This window comes from Telopea speciosissima, chromosome 2 (assembly GCF_018873765.1).
Source record: "Telopea speciosissima isolate NSW1024214 ecotype Mountain lineage chromosome 2, Tspe_v1, whole genome shotgun sequence".
Classification (NCBI taxonomy): Eukaryota; Viridiplantae; Streptophyta; class Magnoliopsida; order Proteales; family Proteaceae; genus Telopea; species Telopea speciosissima.
The window spans coordinates 60,655,210-60,670,169 of NC_057917.1; the positions used below are offsets into that span (position 1 = coordinate 60,655,210).

Genomic DNA, 14,960 nt, shown 5'->3' on the forward strand with positions numbered 1-14,960 from the left:
CATCGATTACGATTTTATATCGTCAAAATCTCATGATCGATGACTAATGATATCAATACGGATTAGTCACTATGTGCGTACTTGTAGCATACCTCAAACCATGAACCCATAGTAAGTCAATAGGTTTTACATGGTAAATTGGCCCAAGTCACACAAGGGGGCGAAAAAAAGGGAAATGGAAATCGATCGCTATGCGATGCATGTACCAGCGCCAAGACACAGCCTAGTGTAAAAAGACTGACGCACCCCTAGAAAATCCGTTTATGAGACCTTTCTCAAAACACATGATCATTTTAACTACTTCATATTTATTGTGATCAATTGACCTCGTTTTAAACACTCAAAATTTTCATTTCCCTCCCATACTTCATACATGAAGAAGAAATCAATGAGTCCATCCAAACAGTAAATCTGGGATTCAAAAAGAAATTTCATGGACACTTACTTGTGAGGTGAGAAATCAGTTCAACCGTCCATACCATTCAAAGTTCTAAAGTCCAAATAGAACAACCCAAAACTTATATATTAGAGAGAGAGAGAGAGAAGAGATCACATAAATATTTGATAGCTCTATTTTCTCTTCCTCAGTTCATCTTCTAATCATCTGTTTTTAAAAAAGCAATTAACACAACCCAAAAGCTATAATAATAAAGAAAGGGTTCTTTTCATCCAAAAATTCCAATTTCACTCGTCTCCGCTCCTTCTACCCGACAACCTCTCTCCCTTCCCTTTCCTCTCCTTTTTGCTTCTTCTTCTTCTTCTTCTTCTTCTTCTTCTTCCTAAACCCAAATCTTCTCTGTAAAAAACCCTAAACCCCACGAAATTGAAGAAGATGTCTGACCTTTCCTCCTCGTCTTCCTTTACTTCTTGTTTCCGCTCCACTACTCTACCCATGGACCTTGACCCATCAGCTGAGGAGTCACCGGCGGCGCCGCGTAACTCCGGCAGCACCAATCTCACCACCTGCGTCTACCACACCGACCTGGGTGTCTTCGCTTTCACCTGGTGCAGCAACGTCGTCGGCAGAGCTCTCCATATCGACCTCTGCTTTGATGATCATGACGAGGATCTGTCCTCGTTCCACCTCTACATCAAGCCCTTTCTCTTCTGGCGGAGACGCGGTTCTAAGAGATTCAATCTCAGTAGCCCAACAAGGAAGGTTGAAATCTTTTGGGATCTCACCAAAGTCAAATTTAATTCAGGCCCAGAACCCCAGTCTAGATTCTATGTCGCTGTTGTCATCGACGGCGAGATGACTCTTGTTGTGGGTGACTCCTGCAACGAAGCTTATAGCAGAACCAGAGCAAGAAAGGCAGAAAGAAATCAGGTTTTGATTCTAAGGAGGGAACATGTTGTGGGCAACAAGTATTATACTACGAAAGCTAGATTTGGGGGTAAGATCAGAGATATCTCCATTGATTGCAGAGTGGGTTCAGGAGATGAGCCCAGGCTTTGTTTCAGCATCGATAGGAAGAGGGTTTTGCAGGTGAAGCGATTGAAGTGGAAGTTCAGAGGAAATGAGAGAATTGAAGTGGATGGGGTACCTATTCAGGTGTCTTGGGACGTTTACAACTGGTTGTTCGATGGTGCTGAGAATGGGCATGCCGTGTTCATGTTTAGGTTCGAGAAAATGGAGGAATTGGAGGATGAGATGGTAATGTTGCCGCAACATCAACAGCAGCTGTGTGGTTTTGGGATGAATGGGTTCGAGTGGAAGAAGATGAAGAAGAGTCTGTTGAAGACGGGGAGCTCGTCGTCATCTTCGATGTCTTCAGCTTCGTCTGGTTGCAGTTCTTCTGTGTTGGAATGGGCCAGTACAGAGGAGAGCGAGTTGCAGAGTCCATCTGGGTTTTCATTGCTGGTTTATGCTTGGAAGAAATGAAAGGACCTGATTCCAACTGATTCTTTTTTTTTTTGTTAATTCTTTGTTTCATGGAAGATTCTCTTTTCTGGGACTGGTAATACTTCGATTTTTGGATTCATTACTAACCCATTTATTCATGAACATAATTGAATAAATCGATGGCTTATCATCTTCTACTACTGTTAAGGAAAAAAATCTCTTTTTTTTTTTTCTTTCTGTTTTTGGCAGTGATGATTGCTTTTGATTTTTCATAAATGAAGTAACAGTTTGGTGTATTTGATTGAATGAGTTTGTCCAAGCGTATTTGGTGGTGTAATCTGGTTTTGATTTGGGTTGTGTTCTCTTCTGTTTTGTGGGTTTATTTTCTTCTTCCCTTCTCTTTTCATTTTCTCTGAGAGGAGAGGGGTGGTGGTTCATGTGAATGGGGAATTGTGTTTGGGCCACTGGGGTGCTTCTCCATCAATTGATTGATCGGATCTGAGAAGTCACAGGTCCAATTGAGAGACCAGAATAGATTATATAAAAGAGTAGAGGAAAGGAAAACAATGGTACGTGATCCAGTAATGGGGCACGGAAAGAGATGAGGTTAGATCAACAAACAATGTTGACTATTTGACCACAAAACACTTGACACTTGGCTTCTTGTTTCTGCAGTTTCTGCAATTGTTTATGTTTTTTCTCTTGGCTCTGCTTTGCTTGATGGGCAGAGGAACAGTTACACGGTTGCCAGGTTGTGGCTGCCTCTTGTGTGTGATAGAAATTCGAATACTAAAAAAAGATTGACAGTCAGAGATGGATTCTCTGGCAAAACCAGAATGGTTTTGTTTTAATGATTCACTACTGTTATTTCCAAAATGCCATTGGTAAATGATGCATAAGTTATGACTTGTGAGATGAGTTATGAGCCTTAAATGAGTTGGGTAATTGGTATTTGTGAATTAATTTAGGATCCGTTTGGATGTGTTGGTGTTGAGAAAAGACCATGGGGATTGGGGAATGAATTAGATGTAGGAAAGGAGCTGGACATTTTTTGCAGGAATGGGGGGAGTGGGGAGGGGACATTGTAAGATGATGAGATTATAAAATGAGTAATGGAAGAAAAAAAAAACAATTTCAAATATATTTTGTTGGAGTAACAAAAGTAGTTCATCTTGTTTTTTTTAATTTGAAAAAGATGGGTCAAAATTCAATTAAATTAGGAGGTAATTTTTATTAATAAAACAGTAGATAATTAAAAAAAAAATTGTTTCATGAACATTCTATCTTTCATAAAAGGATTAGGATTTCTTGGTCTATGCAAACCATGTAATCTTATTTAGTTTGTTCACATTTACTATCACGTGATATCATAGATGAGATGTAAATTTTGTAGACAGGTAAAACCCAATTTATTTTTTGCTCACATGCTAAGTTTTAAGTTAATATCAATAAGGGTATATATTGATATACATCATTGTATGTATTTCCTAATTAGTTCGAGTTATTGAGAGAAGCGATTGTAATATGATATGAAAGGTTAGGGTGTTCAAATGCATGGGAGTATGTTATTGAACCCTTGTGGTTTGTTTTGATTGTTAATATGCATCGATATGCATTGTTGTGTGTCATTCCTAATAACTCGAGTTTTTGGGATAAGAGATTGTAATAGTACATGGGTATACATGAAAGGGTTCTATATCATTCCGGGTGGAACAACCAGGGGTTTCACCTTTATGTAATCCTTTGTCAATCTAGAAAATCAAATGGTCTCTCCTTCTTTTTGACATTTCCACAAGTAGATGCAATGCAATCTTGTATCCAATAAAAAAAAATTATAAATAAAAAGGAACCACATGAGTGGTAGCCTTATCCTACACAGGACCCGAACAAATAGTTCAACAAATAATGCACGATGTCTTTTATTCCCTCCTTTATTGTTTTAAATTTGCAGCTTAATTAGGTTAGGGAGCTCGTCTCATTTGCTGGTTGGCACACCTACCTCAGCCCAAAAACCATGGTCATCAATTAAAAGAAGATATCATTTTGATGATAAGATTTTCAATTGTAGATGTGGATGCGGGTTCAAAAAATTTGGAATCAGAATCTGGGTTAGATCCAATCAATTTCAATCAGGTTTAGATTAGATTGGAATTGGGCTGAATCGGTAAGTTATCGGCCATATTGCTCAATTTAATTTGAGCAATCACTTTTTCTTAAAAACAAAATTATGGATACTTGTAATTTATGTTTGGAATACATTCTAGGTCGATTTCACATTCTCTAACCATAAAAATAACTAGACCGATTACATAAAATGATTAAAACGAAGCACAGTCCATTTAGATAGAGAAGGTATTTATTGTTCTTAATTCTGCCTTGTAGCAAATCAAAAGAACAATCTAGACCGATTGAAAGAGGATACCTTATCTGATCCCATATCAAATTTGGAGATCAATTTAATCATATGGTTCAAAATGCGATTCTTTCTTGTTGTATTCTCGATGGTTCAAGTACCTTTAAAATTCTTTTGGTATTTTTTTTTTAATTTATTTTGTTTTGATAGATGGTAAAAGATATAATATATTTAGACTCAAACTTTGCACACGAGCAAATTAAGTTAAAACCTTATGGTAGTAGATATTCTTGCTTCAATTTTTATAAGAAATAGAAATATCAACTTCAAATTATTTATAACAAAAAAAAAAAAAAGCCCTTCTATTCTTAAGCACACATCATAAAGAATACCCGCAGCATGCCAGGTTCTTCTAGAAAGAAGAAAAGTGCACTTTTAAGAGTGTTCTGGTAGTTAACACCTCACACTCCATTTTTTTTGTTTGGTAAAGGCCTCACACTCCATTTGGGTTGCAAGGGAAACTAAAGTGAAGGGAAGTAAAACTTTTAAAACCTAAAAAATAAATTTTTATAAGGGAGAAAGAATGCCACCTGGTCACGTCAAACACGTCACCTATGCACCCTAAAATAGGGGCACGCGGAGTGATTATTGCACCCCTGATCATTTTCTGGGTTCCAGGGGGATGCAGTGGTCATTTCACGCACTCTGTGTCAGGGCACAGGGACAGCGTGCTCTTTCCCCCTTTATAATTATTTCTCCACTTGATTATCTCACTAACTTCAAATCATTCTATCTGGTTATTAAATTTCACTTTTCTAGTTACCCCAAAAAAAAAAAAAAAATCAATTTTCTTTACATCCAAATCCCTTTGGGTTGAAAAAGTAAAATAAAAATTATATATAAAAGTATCATTACTAAAAAGGCTAAAAAAAATGAATTCTTAGCTTATACAAATTTGGCATGCAAGTATCAAAGACAAGAAGGAATTGTCATGTAAAATCTACAACAATGTTGCAAAAGTTATTAAGTAAAGGAGAGGGTTTTGAAAGAATATGCACACTACAACCAATGAGGGGTTGGAAAATAATATCTTCCATATAGGGTCCACTTGAAACCCACATGATCAGATTTGAGAGAGAGAGAGAAAGAAGTTGGAGTGGATTCCACAATTTATTATTTATTATGTGAGGAGGATATAAAGGAATCGGTAAAGGGCAATGTAGCACTCAAAAATGAAGCTGACCTAGCCAGGTGGGCCCTCCATTGCTTGGGCCTTTGTTTAATCACTTTCTTTTGTTGGGGCTAGCTCTAGTTGAACCAGCCACCTAAGCCCAAGTCTGTTGGGGTAGCTAAGAGGAAACTTACTTCATGAGTTCCTGTGGCTAAAATTATGCTTATTTAATCAGAATGAAATTTCCCTTCAGTTTTGCTTAACCCATGGCATGGAAGAAGGAATGTGGATTTGGTTACTTAAGAAGAAGAAAGACAGCTCTCGTGTACTAAAAATAAGGAAGATTTCCAACAACAAAACCAAAACAAACCAACCCTTTATTTATATATATATTCTTCCTTGATTAATCAAAATGACAAACATTTGTAAAACGTACAAGTCACTCCCATCATCATAATATTTTAGAATTAGACCTTTTGAAGGCAAGTTCACATGATGGGTGCAGATATTCTTAGCCCTTAGGTCTTAATTAATTTCCAAGGCTCTGTTTGGCTTACTTGAAAGAGTTTTTAATTGAATGAAATTACCAATTGATTGTACAATGGTTGGGGGGAGAGAGAGTTCCACGAAAATGGGTTTCGGTCATTTGGGGTTGCTTAGGGTCTTTGTCTAGTCAAGCCGACAGCTCTTATACCCTCAAAGAACTCCAAGAGGTTTCATAACATTTTTTTTTGGTAAACATTAGATTAAGACTTAACACTTATCAAATAGGTATGTTCATATATATTTTTTAATGCCCTTAGACTAAAGAAACAAGAAACTTATAACAACTTAGGTTTTAATATACATAGATTGTATTTTGTTCTCTAAAATATTAGATTGTATTTTGTTCTCTAAAATAACTAAAGACTCATTTGTTATGAGGTAAAAACTACGTGGAAGGAAAATTTTGTCTTTGTTCCAGGTGGTCGCACGCATAATGACCGGCACATTCCTAGTCCTTTTCGCCTTTTCAAGAGGTGCGCGATCATTTCTTGGTGGGTTCCTAGAACAAAAGGCTAGGCTATAAGGACTAGAACCTGGACCAAAGTGACCAAGACCATGCAATACAATAAGGTTCATATTCTTGTAGACGGTTACTTTGGTCTACCAACTCACGAGCCTCTTCCTCACAAACAGACCATATCGGATAAGCCTTCTTCTTCTTCTTCTTCTTCTTCTTCAAAGAGTACAAAGAAGAAGAAGAAGCCAACAATCGCTAACAGAAGAAAAGCAATCGAACAACATCGCCATGGAATCTTACCCATTACAGTGCATTAAATCCTTCCTATCTCCCTTCCCACCCTTCGCCCGAGCAAAACCCATCTCCCAATTCCTTCCGAACATCCGTACCAGATCCTTTCAAACCCAAACTCCTTCCTTCCGTTCACCGGCGACAAGGTTTTCAGTAGCTGTAAAGAACCCGAGAGGCTTTGGGGCGGCGTCCACGAAGAAGAGAAAGACAAAGCAGAAGCCAAAGAGAGATGTAGACGAAGACGATGCCGATGCCGATGCCGATGCTGAAGAAGAACCTGATGACGACACGATACCTGAGGTAGTTACGAACCGGATGATGAGCAGAATGGGATTCTCGGTTGGGATTCCGCTCTCCTGTGGGTTGCTTTTCTTCCCGTTCTTCTATTACCTGAAGGTAGTGATGAAAATTGATATCCCCACATGGATTCCTTTCGGAGTATCCTTCATCTTCTTTGGATTGGCTCTGTTGGGAGTTAGCTATGGGATCGTGTCGTCGAGTTGGGATCCGATGAGGGAAGGTTCTTTCTTGGGATGGAATGAAGCTCAGAGGAATTGGCCCGTGTTCTGGCAATCTCTGAGGGGAAGATCAGAAAAGAAGTAAAGAGAGTTTTTTTAAGAGGAATTTCCGTCTCCTCCTTCTGGATGGGTCTGAAAGAACAGAGTGTATTTCTTTGTATTTCTGTATTGAAAATTTTGATTAGTTTGGCGATATATGAACAAATGAAAATGTGCAACTGTTTATTGCGGAATCTGATTAAGGAGTAACCATTCAAGTAGCCAAGTGACTCAACGAGTTCTGTCTTCGGCTTCTCGGGTTGCAGTTCTTCTGTGATGGAGTAGGCCAGTACAGAGAAGAACGAGTTGCAGAGCCTTTCTGGTTTTCATTGCTGGTTTATGCCTGGAAGAACTGAAGGGCCTGCATTCAACTTTTCTTTAATTCTTTGTTTTCATGGAAGGTTCTGGGACTGGTAATACTTCGATTTTTAGATTCATTACTACTAACCCATTTATTCCTGAACATAACTGAATAAATTGTTCTTTCACTATAACAAAAAAAAAAAAACAGAAGAGACTGATGATTGCTTTTGGTTTTTCTTTTCAGGCACAATGTGAAAAAGGACAGTCCAACCGGTGAACTCTAAGGAGGCCTGCGCTCAGCTAGGGAAAGTAACCAACTGTTCTAGCAGTTGTGTTCAAAAGTGACAGTTTAGTATATTTGATTGAATGAGGTTGTACAAGCAATACTGATTATCAGAATGAAGATGAAAATTAGTATTTGTGATGTGATCTGGTTTTTATTTGGGTTTTTTTTGTTCTCTTTCTGTTTTTATAACCCTTTTCCTACTTAGGCACTTAGATTACCAATATATTTGTGTGATTATTGGAAGACATGTTTAAATGATCAACAAACATGTATTGTGGGAAAGATATGATGTTTAGGCCATGTCTATTAAAGGCAACCTTTGGTGGAGTATTTTCCTCTCCTATAAATGGAGTGAAGGTTAAGCTCATTTCTCTAACCATTAAGAGGCAATCTCATCTTGAATTTTTCTCTTAGCTTTCTCTAGCATTGTTATGTGTCCAATTGAGCAATATTCTGAAGTGTACCGACGTGGCCCAGTAAGTGCAACAACTATTGTTATTGACATACAATGAGAACATGCTCAGATTATCTTTCTCTGTATATCTAGTTCGGATTGCAAAAACCTGGATGTAGTAGTTCCTACTGATATTGTCGATGAAATACAAAACTTAGACTCAAAATCTAAAGTGTTGAGTCAGTTTATTTTTTATGCTCAGAAAAACTGGAAATTTTACTACTAGGCCAGCCTTTTCAATTACCTAAAGACCAAAATTTGAAAAGGTGTCTGGAGAGTCTCTGAAACCTCCTGTTTCTAGATGGAAGAAGAGATTTTATCTTTAGGACAGAGTTAACTCAAATCCAAAGTGCTCTCGAGAATACTTAAAACATGACAGCTTATTGCTGGCCCAAATGTCAGTAACAAATAGAATGGAAAATTGATGTTCAATTTCCTTTTGGAGGGCTTGAATTCAAAAACAAAGAAAAGAAATTCCATTTGTTCAAGTGGAAACAGTGCTGTAGAGTAAAGCAAATTGGTGGCTTGGGCTTCAGATTCATTGCAAATAAAATCAATTGAGCTTATTAAGAAAATGGCTTTGGAGGTTCAGTGTTGAACATTCAACTTCATGGAGGGAGGTATTGCAGCAAAAGAGACTCATGGTTGTAGTGTTTGGAAGAGTAAAGCAAATTGGTGGCTTGGGCTTCAGATTCATTGCAAATAAAATCAATTGAGCTTATTAAGAAAATGGCTTTGGACGTTCAGTGTTGAACATTCAACTTCATGGAGGGAGGTATTGCAGCAAAAGAGACTCATGGTTGTAGTGTTTGGAAGAATATGATGAATCAGCTTATACGTTTATGAAAAATATTGGCTATGCTATACAGAGTGGAGAATGAAGTCAGATGCCTTACAGGTTGTGGATTGGATCAATCGATAACATTTTCAATAATAATTGGCCTTTGCAGATACCATTTCACAGGGATACTAAGCTAATAGAGTAAGCACATGTTTTTTGGCAGCAGAAGCTATAAATTTGGCTCAACCATTGACTCTCAATTCATCCAGTTATAACAGGGCAATCTACAACCTCACAAAAGCTTTCAGCAGCATAGATACAAACACCCCAAGGACACCAAAGAATCACAAAAAGCCACGAATTTGACATTATAGTTGGCACAGCGTCTAAGCAACCCAAGGCATTGGAGGGACTATGGACGCAAGGTGACACCAACAAAGTGCCAACGCGGTGATGCCTTGACAACTATGTTTGACATTCAAACAAGATCAAACAGTTACCGAAGTTGGCTATGAAAAACTGCTAAGTTAAACCTCTGAAAATATGCTTTTCAAAACAATAATTTTGTTTCAGAAAAAGCTAAAGACTCGACACTACAGGCTACACCAACTAGTAGTCATCAGCTACATGAATCCTGTTTAGCCAATTTTGCTTCAATCTAGAGCAATACCCTCCATAAACCATACAATAGGTACGTGGGTTCTAGCAAGGCAAACTTGGTGGGTCAAGGAGGCCAATGAGTATTAGCCCATTAGGCCAGCGGGCCTATATTTGAGCCCAGACCATTTAATAGTTGGCATGGCCTTTCTTGTCCAAGACCAGCCCTAACTTATTAGGTTCAGCGGGTGGATTTGGGTGGGCTTGGCAAGTCAAGGCCTAGAATATATATTGTCAGTGCTACTCTAAATCAATTTGGATAAAATTTTCTCAAAAGAACATTGAGGGAAACCATTTCCACATTGACAACTTTTCTACCGTGTGGATATAACTTGAAAGATTTGACCATTACTTAGATAAAAACATCGTGGGTGGGCTGTAAGCCACATATTAAATTTGGTGTCACATCTCAATTATATATAGTGATGTAAATGAATCAAATTTGAATCAAATATAGCACTATTTGTATCCGTATCTCATTAGTTTTTAGACGGGTTTGTATAGTTTATAAAAACCACTTTTTTTGAATACGGGTACTAAAAGTTAAGTACTTCTATCATTTGATTCATTTTTCATAGGAGGGTTTTGTCCAAAAGGGGCTCTTGGACTTAGAACAGCAATTCTAACATTTTACCTATCTTACAAAATATGGTTTATATAAAAATAGGTGATGATAGGAAAAATTATTTCTGGTAGGACCACTGGGTAGGTCCCTTCTTTACCCTAGTTTAGCATCCCATCTAACGGTCTTAGACGTGACTCCTTACTTTGGGTAAATGATTTTATTTTTGAGCATGATTAGAATGTGAATTTGTCATCTTCTTGCCTGCCCTCTAATACAGTGTGTGAGATTCTTAAGATTCCTATCTTCATGACTGAGGATTGTTGGTGGTGTTCTTTGTCTAGGCTGGGACCTTTAACCACTAACTTGACTGCAAAGTTTTTTTTTTTTTTATTCTCGATTTTGGTCTCCGATGTGTCTTGAAAGGGGATAATTTGTAACTGTAATCTTTCTAGATGGTGGAGCTTTTTTTGGAAACTTAAACTTCATCCAAATTCAAGATGTTTTTTTGGAGGGTCCTTCGTGATGGTATACCTGTTAGAGACATTTTAGGCAAATGGATGTCTATTAAGGTCTCTTATGCCTTTTGTTGCTCCAGTGGTGAATCCATTTGGCATTTACTTTTTAACTTGTGAGTTTTCTAAAAGAATATGGACCGCTGGACCATTAGGCTTACGAACTGAATCAGATTGTTGCTAGCAATATTAAGACTAATCCTCTGTTGGTTCTTAAAAATATTAACCGTTGAATAGCTGACCAGAACTTGTCCCCATTTTCTTCAATTGACTCCTTTTTATTGTCTGCCGCGGATGAATTTGCTATCATGTCCAGGTGTGCACCATCTTTGCCCACTTTGAGTTATCCTATTTTGATATGTGTAGGAGTTTCTAACCATCTCTTGAACGATTCGTGATGGGCCTATGGCATTTTGTATCAAGGCCGTTTTTCATTTTGATAGAATTAGGTTATATGGTGAAAGGACAACAAATAAAAGCAGAAGTAAGGGGTGTCCTTCAGCGGCTCGAAAAGGCTGTTGAATTGGGATAAAAAGTTGTAGAAATTTGGACTGACTCGCAAGAAATTGAAGGGTTGATTCCAAACCCAATCAAGAGGGTGTGGCTGTTGAATTTTTTTTTTTTTTTTTTTATTTTTTAAAGATATTTCACGTTTTCTTAGGGGTGTGATTTTTTGTGTTATGAAACATAATGATGTAGTAAAGCTATTAAGTGCTTGGCTTACAAGGCCATGAAGCAAAAGTTGAATCTTTTGGCTTCTTGAGACAATGTAAATATATTCTCTCTTTTCTTTTCTGGTGCTTTGTTCTTTTTTCTAAGAAAAAAGTTTAAAATATTATATTATTACGCGCAAAAGTTAAATTAACCCAAAAATTAACTCACTGTCCTCATGATAACATGACAATATATCCATAACGTTTATCCATGTCTCAGGCTTGCAGTGTCTAGTCAAATTTTTTGGTTTCTTGAGGCAAAAGAGGTGTTCTGGTTGCAGAAATCTAGAGTCTCCTAAGGCTGTTTGCAATTGTAATGTATTACCCACGTTTTAGATGATCTGGGCACCAAATGTTTTGATCCTCCTTCCATTGCTAATAATTTATGTAATTATTTCAAATCTATTTCTACAACCTATAACCCACTTGACCCCTCTTTTATTAAAACTGTTTTGAACCTATGATCTCTGAGAGTGAAAATTTATTCCTCTTCCATTCAAAGGAGGAAATTCGGAACATTGCCTTTAGTATTGGTGCTTTGAAAGCACCTAGGCATGATAGTATTCCCACTATTTCTTTCATAGATGTTGGGACAAATCTGATGTCTGTTCTTTGGGTCATATTTTTTTTTTTTTTCCTAATATGAGTCTTATGTTTGGTACTAACCATAGTCTTCTTTCTCCTATTCTTAAAAAAAGAAGGTGCTTAACATGTTGAGGATTTTCACCCTATCAGCCTTTGCGATCATTACTAAACTTTTAATTAATAAGCTCTGGTTTATTCTTAATAAAAAAAATTTCTCTTTTCAAGTAGCTTTAGTTAGAAGGCGACAATTTTTTGATAATATAATTATGGCCCATGAGATTTTTTATTTCCTTGGATATCCAAGGAGAAAGGGGTTGGATGGCTTTGAAACTTGACATGTCTAAAGCTTATGATAGGTTTGAGTTAGATTACCTTATAGCAATTTTCAAATTAGGATTCAATCAATATTGGATATGATTTATTATATAATGTCTACTATTTCTTATTTTGTTAAAATCCATGGTAAGTGTTTTGGTTATTTTGAGCCATCTAGAGATATCCGTCAAAGGTGCCCATTGAGCCCCTTTCTTTTTATTTTGGCAATGTAAGGGCTCTCTAGACTAAGTGTATGTTAAAACCGAAAATTTATCCTGTAGTATATTGCCCAGTGCATACATTTAAGAATCCATCCGTTCACTCAACATTTGAAAAGATAAAAAGACAACACTGCCCATACTTTCACTTAGAGGACTGGGCAGTGAACCTCAGTTGAGAGGATGAAAATCTGTGGAAACCTATAATCCCTTTAGGCCTCGGACCTTCATTGTAGCATAAGAATCTATATCAACCCTAATAATCAACTCGAAACAAAAAAGGTTCCAATCCAATGGCTTTGACGTAAAGAAGAAAAAGAAAGGAATTTATGTGGACCTATAACCCTTTGACTGCTAACGCTGAGATCATCAGCAAAACTCAACTGGTCTCTCAGTCTCACCTGGTCCAACTTAGTAAACACAAACCAATAATAATTAATCAACTATAGTAATTAGACATTTAACCAAAAAAATTAAGTAATTAGAGAAAAAAAAAAGTCTCATGCCCAAATCCCAAATTCCCAATTGCCCCAATGTTTTAGTGTTTAATGCAATAATGAATGAATGAACCATGGAAGAAGATTGAAAGCTGTTTCTCAGAAAGAGGAAATTTTTACACTGAAACGCTACCCCAGTAAACGAAGCAGACAAAGTGAAGAACCCTAAAAAAGGAGGAAAAAAAACAGATTTTGTTTTCTCAATCTCTTTTCACTCTCTTTTCTTTTCTTTTTTGAAGACCGACGACTACTGAGGAAGGGAAAAAAAAAAAGGGGGGGAAAAGGAAATCTAAATTATCAAACAGATTACAGAACAACCATTACATCTTCAAGGACGGGGAAGAAGTAAGAATCAAACGCGAAGATGGAAGAAAATGGCGTCTGAGTCTACCACTTTTGCTTAAAGAACCTGAAGACGATGTATCAGAATTAGAAGAGGAAGAAGAAGAGACGAACCTACTTGAACGGCTTCTCAGCTGCTTCTTTTCTCCTTCACAAGGTCCATCTTCCGCTCTGTGATGCCGAACCTTCACCGCATTCAAACCCGCCGGAAGCACACAATTGCATAACAAACCTACAATTCATTCGTTAAAAAAAAAAAAAAAGACAAATTATTTTGGGATATAGTGATATACTAAAAGAGGGTTTGTGAAATGAAGTTTTGAATTTTTACCGATTCTGGCAAGTCGATTAACCCAGCGAGGGATGGGTTTCCCAGTCAATCTGAGGCAAGCATCGTTGCAGAAGTGATTACAGTTCTTGGTGATGAGATTGTAAGTATTTCCAGTATACTCCTCGGCGAGCTTCTCCATCAATGCTCGAACTTCTTTGGAACCTAAATCTGTTCTCCCAATCAGAATGGATTTCCTGAAAGTGAATCCAGGGCATTGCTTCGGTTCCCCTTCAAAAATCCCCGTCGTTGGAAAATCATGCGCCCCAAATGCGTATTCCACTTCATGAACTATCAAAAAGCACAAAAATCAAAACCGACACTTTAAACCCACCAGATCTGATTCATATACATGTCGAATCGCTAGAAAAAAAATATATAGGTTTTGTAGTCAGCAAGCACAAACACACACACATGGGGATCCAGAGCTGGAAAAAAAAAAACTAGAAAATGAAGAAATTGCTGACCATGAACACCGGAGTGGTAAACGCCGAGGCCGAACCAGTAAGCATAACCATTGATAGGGGTGAGATCGTAGACATTGAGATATACAGGAACAGATCCAGTTTTCCTCTTCCCGGAGAGGACTCTTCTGAACATTTTTTTTTTCAATCTCTCTGAGAATAATATTCAAACAAAGAAGAAGAAGAAAGCTTCAGTTTCGATAAGAGAGAGAGAGAGAGAGAGAGAGAAAGAGACACAGAAGTGAGAACCATGTGATGTGACAGAGAGTTGCTCAGAAATCAAAAACAGATCAACACGAGATCGAGAAACAAAGAAGACGAAGAAGAAGAATTTGTTGGCTGGCGCGACTGATCTTTTTTAAGTGTCCGTTTGGGATTTCGGATTAATAATTTTGGATTAAAATTAGTTTTTTTATTTTTTTTTTATTTTCTACTTTTTAAGAATCGATTCCTCGGGCTCCACCTGCGGCCGAAAGCGCCGCATCCTCTCTCGTTCACAGAGCATTTTTGCTCATTATAAACTCTTGAGTTTCTTGATATATCTTCTCTTCTTAACTTTGTGGGCCTTGATTTCATTTAAATTTACAGAATTACCCCTATTTGTCCCCGTCATAATCTGAGATTTTATTAGTTTAAATTCTATTTTTTTTTATTTTTTTTATTTTTTGAAATAGTTTATTTTGTCTGAGTCATTATCAGTCATTCAGTCTGAGTCTCTGAGA

At 37.3% G+C, this 14,960-nt stretch overlaps 3 protein-coding genes across 3 annotated transcripts; 2 read left to right on the plus strand and 1 right to left on the minus strand.

Annotated features, from left to right (window-relative positions):
* Positions 1-720: 720 nt before the first annotated feature.
* LOC122650184 lies at positions 721-1,914 on the plus strand. Its single transcript, XM_043843511.1, has one exon. The coding sequence runs from the start codon at positions 833-835 to the stop codon at positions 1,880-1,882; it is 1,050 nt and encodes a 349-aa protein (XP_043699446.1). The 5' UTR covers positions 721-832; the 3' UTR covers positions 1,883-1,914.
* Positions 1,915-6,608: 4,694 nt separating this feature from the next.
* On the plus strand, positions 6,609-14,551 carry LOC122650187 (protein PAM68, chloroplastic). The gene is made up of 2 exons (XM_043843514.1): positions 6,609-7,270; positions 14,442-14,551. The coding sequence occupies exon 1, from the start codon at positions 6,659-6,661 to the stop codon at positions 7,262-7,264; it is 606 nt and encodes a 201-aa protein (XP_043699449.1). The 5' UTR covers positions 6,609-6,658; the 3' UTR covers positions 7,265-7,270; positions 14,442-14,551.
* On the minus strand, positions 13,395-14,413 carry LOC122650185 (deSI-like protein At4g17486). The gene is made up of 3 exons (XM_043843512.1): positions 14,242-14,413; positions 13,778-14,065; positions 13,395-13,678 (listed from the first exon to the last, which is right to left on the minus strand). Exons 1-3 carry the CDS (start codon positions 14,372-14,374, stop codon positions 13,425-13,427), a joined length of 675 nt encoding a protein of 224 aa, XP_043699447.1. The 5' UTR covers positions 14,375-14,413; the 3' UTR covers positions 13,395-13,424.
* Positions 14,552-14,960: the final 409 nt, after the last annotated feature.

Excerpts from the sequence above, each read along its gene's own strand:
- LOC122650184 (XM_043843511.1), top strand. The coding sequence starts at position 833 with ATGTCTGACCTTTCCTCCTCGTCTTCCTTTACTTCTTGTTTCCGCTCC.
- LOC122650187 (XM_043843514.1), top strand. The coding sequence starts at position 6,659 with ATGGAATCTTACCCATTACAGTGCATTAAATCCTTCCTATCTCCCTTC.
- LOC122650185 (XM_043843512.1), bottom strand. The coding sequence starts at position 14,374 with ATGTTCAGAAGAGTCCTCTCCGGGAAGAGGAAAACTGGATCTGTTCCT. Across the intron at positions 14,066-14,241 it reads TTACCACTCCGGTGTTCATG|TTCATGAAGTGGAATACGCA; the intron begins GTCAGCAATTTC and ends GCTTTTTGATAG. Across the intron at positions 13,679-13,777 it reads TAATCGACTTGCCAGAATCG|GTTTGTTATGCAATTGTGTG; the intron begins GTAAAAATTCAA and ends AATGAATTGTAG.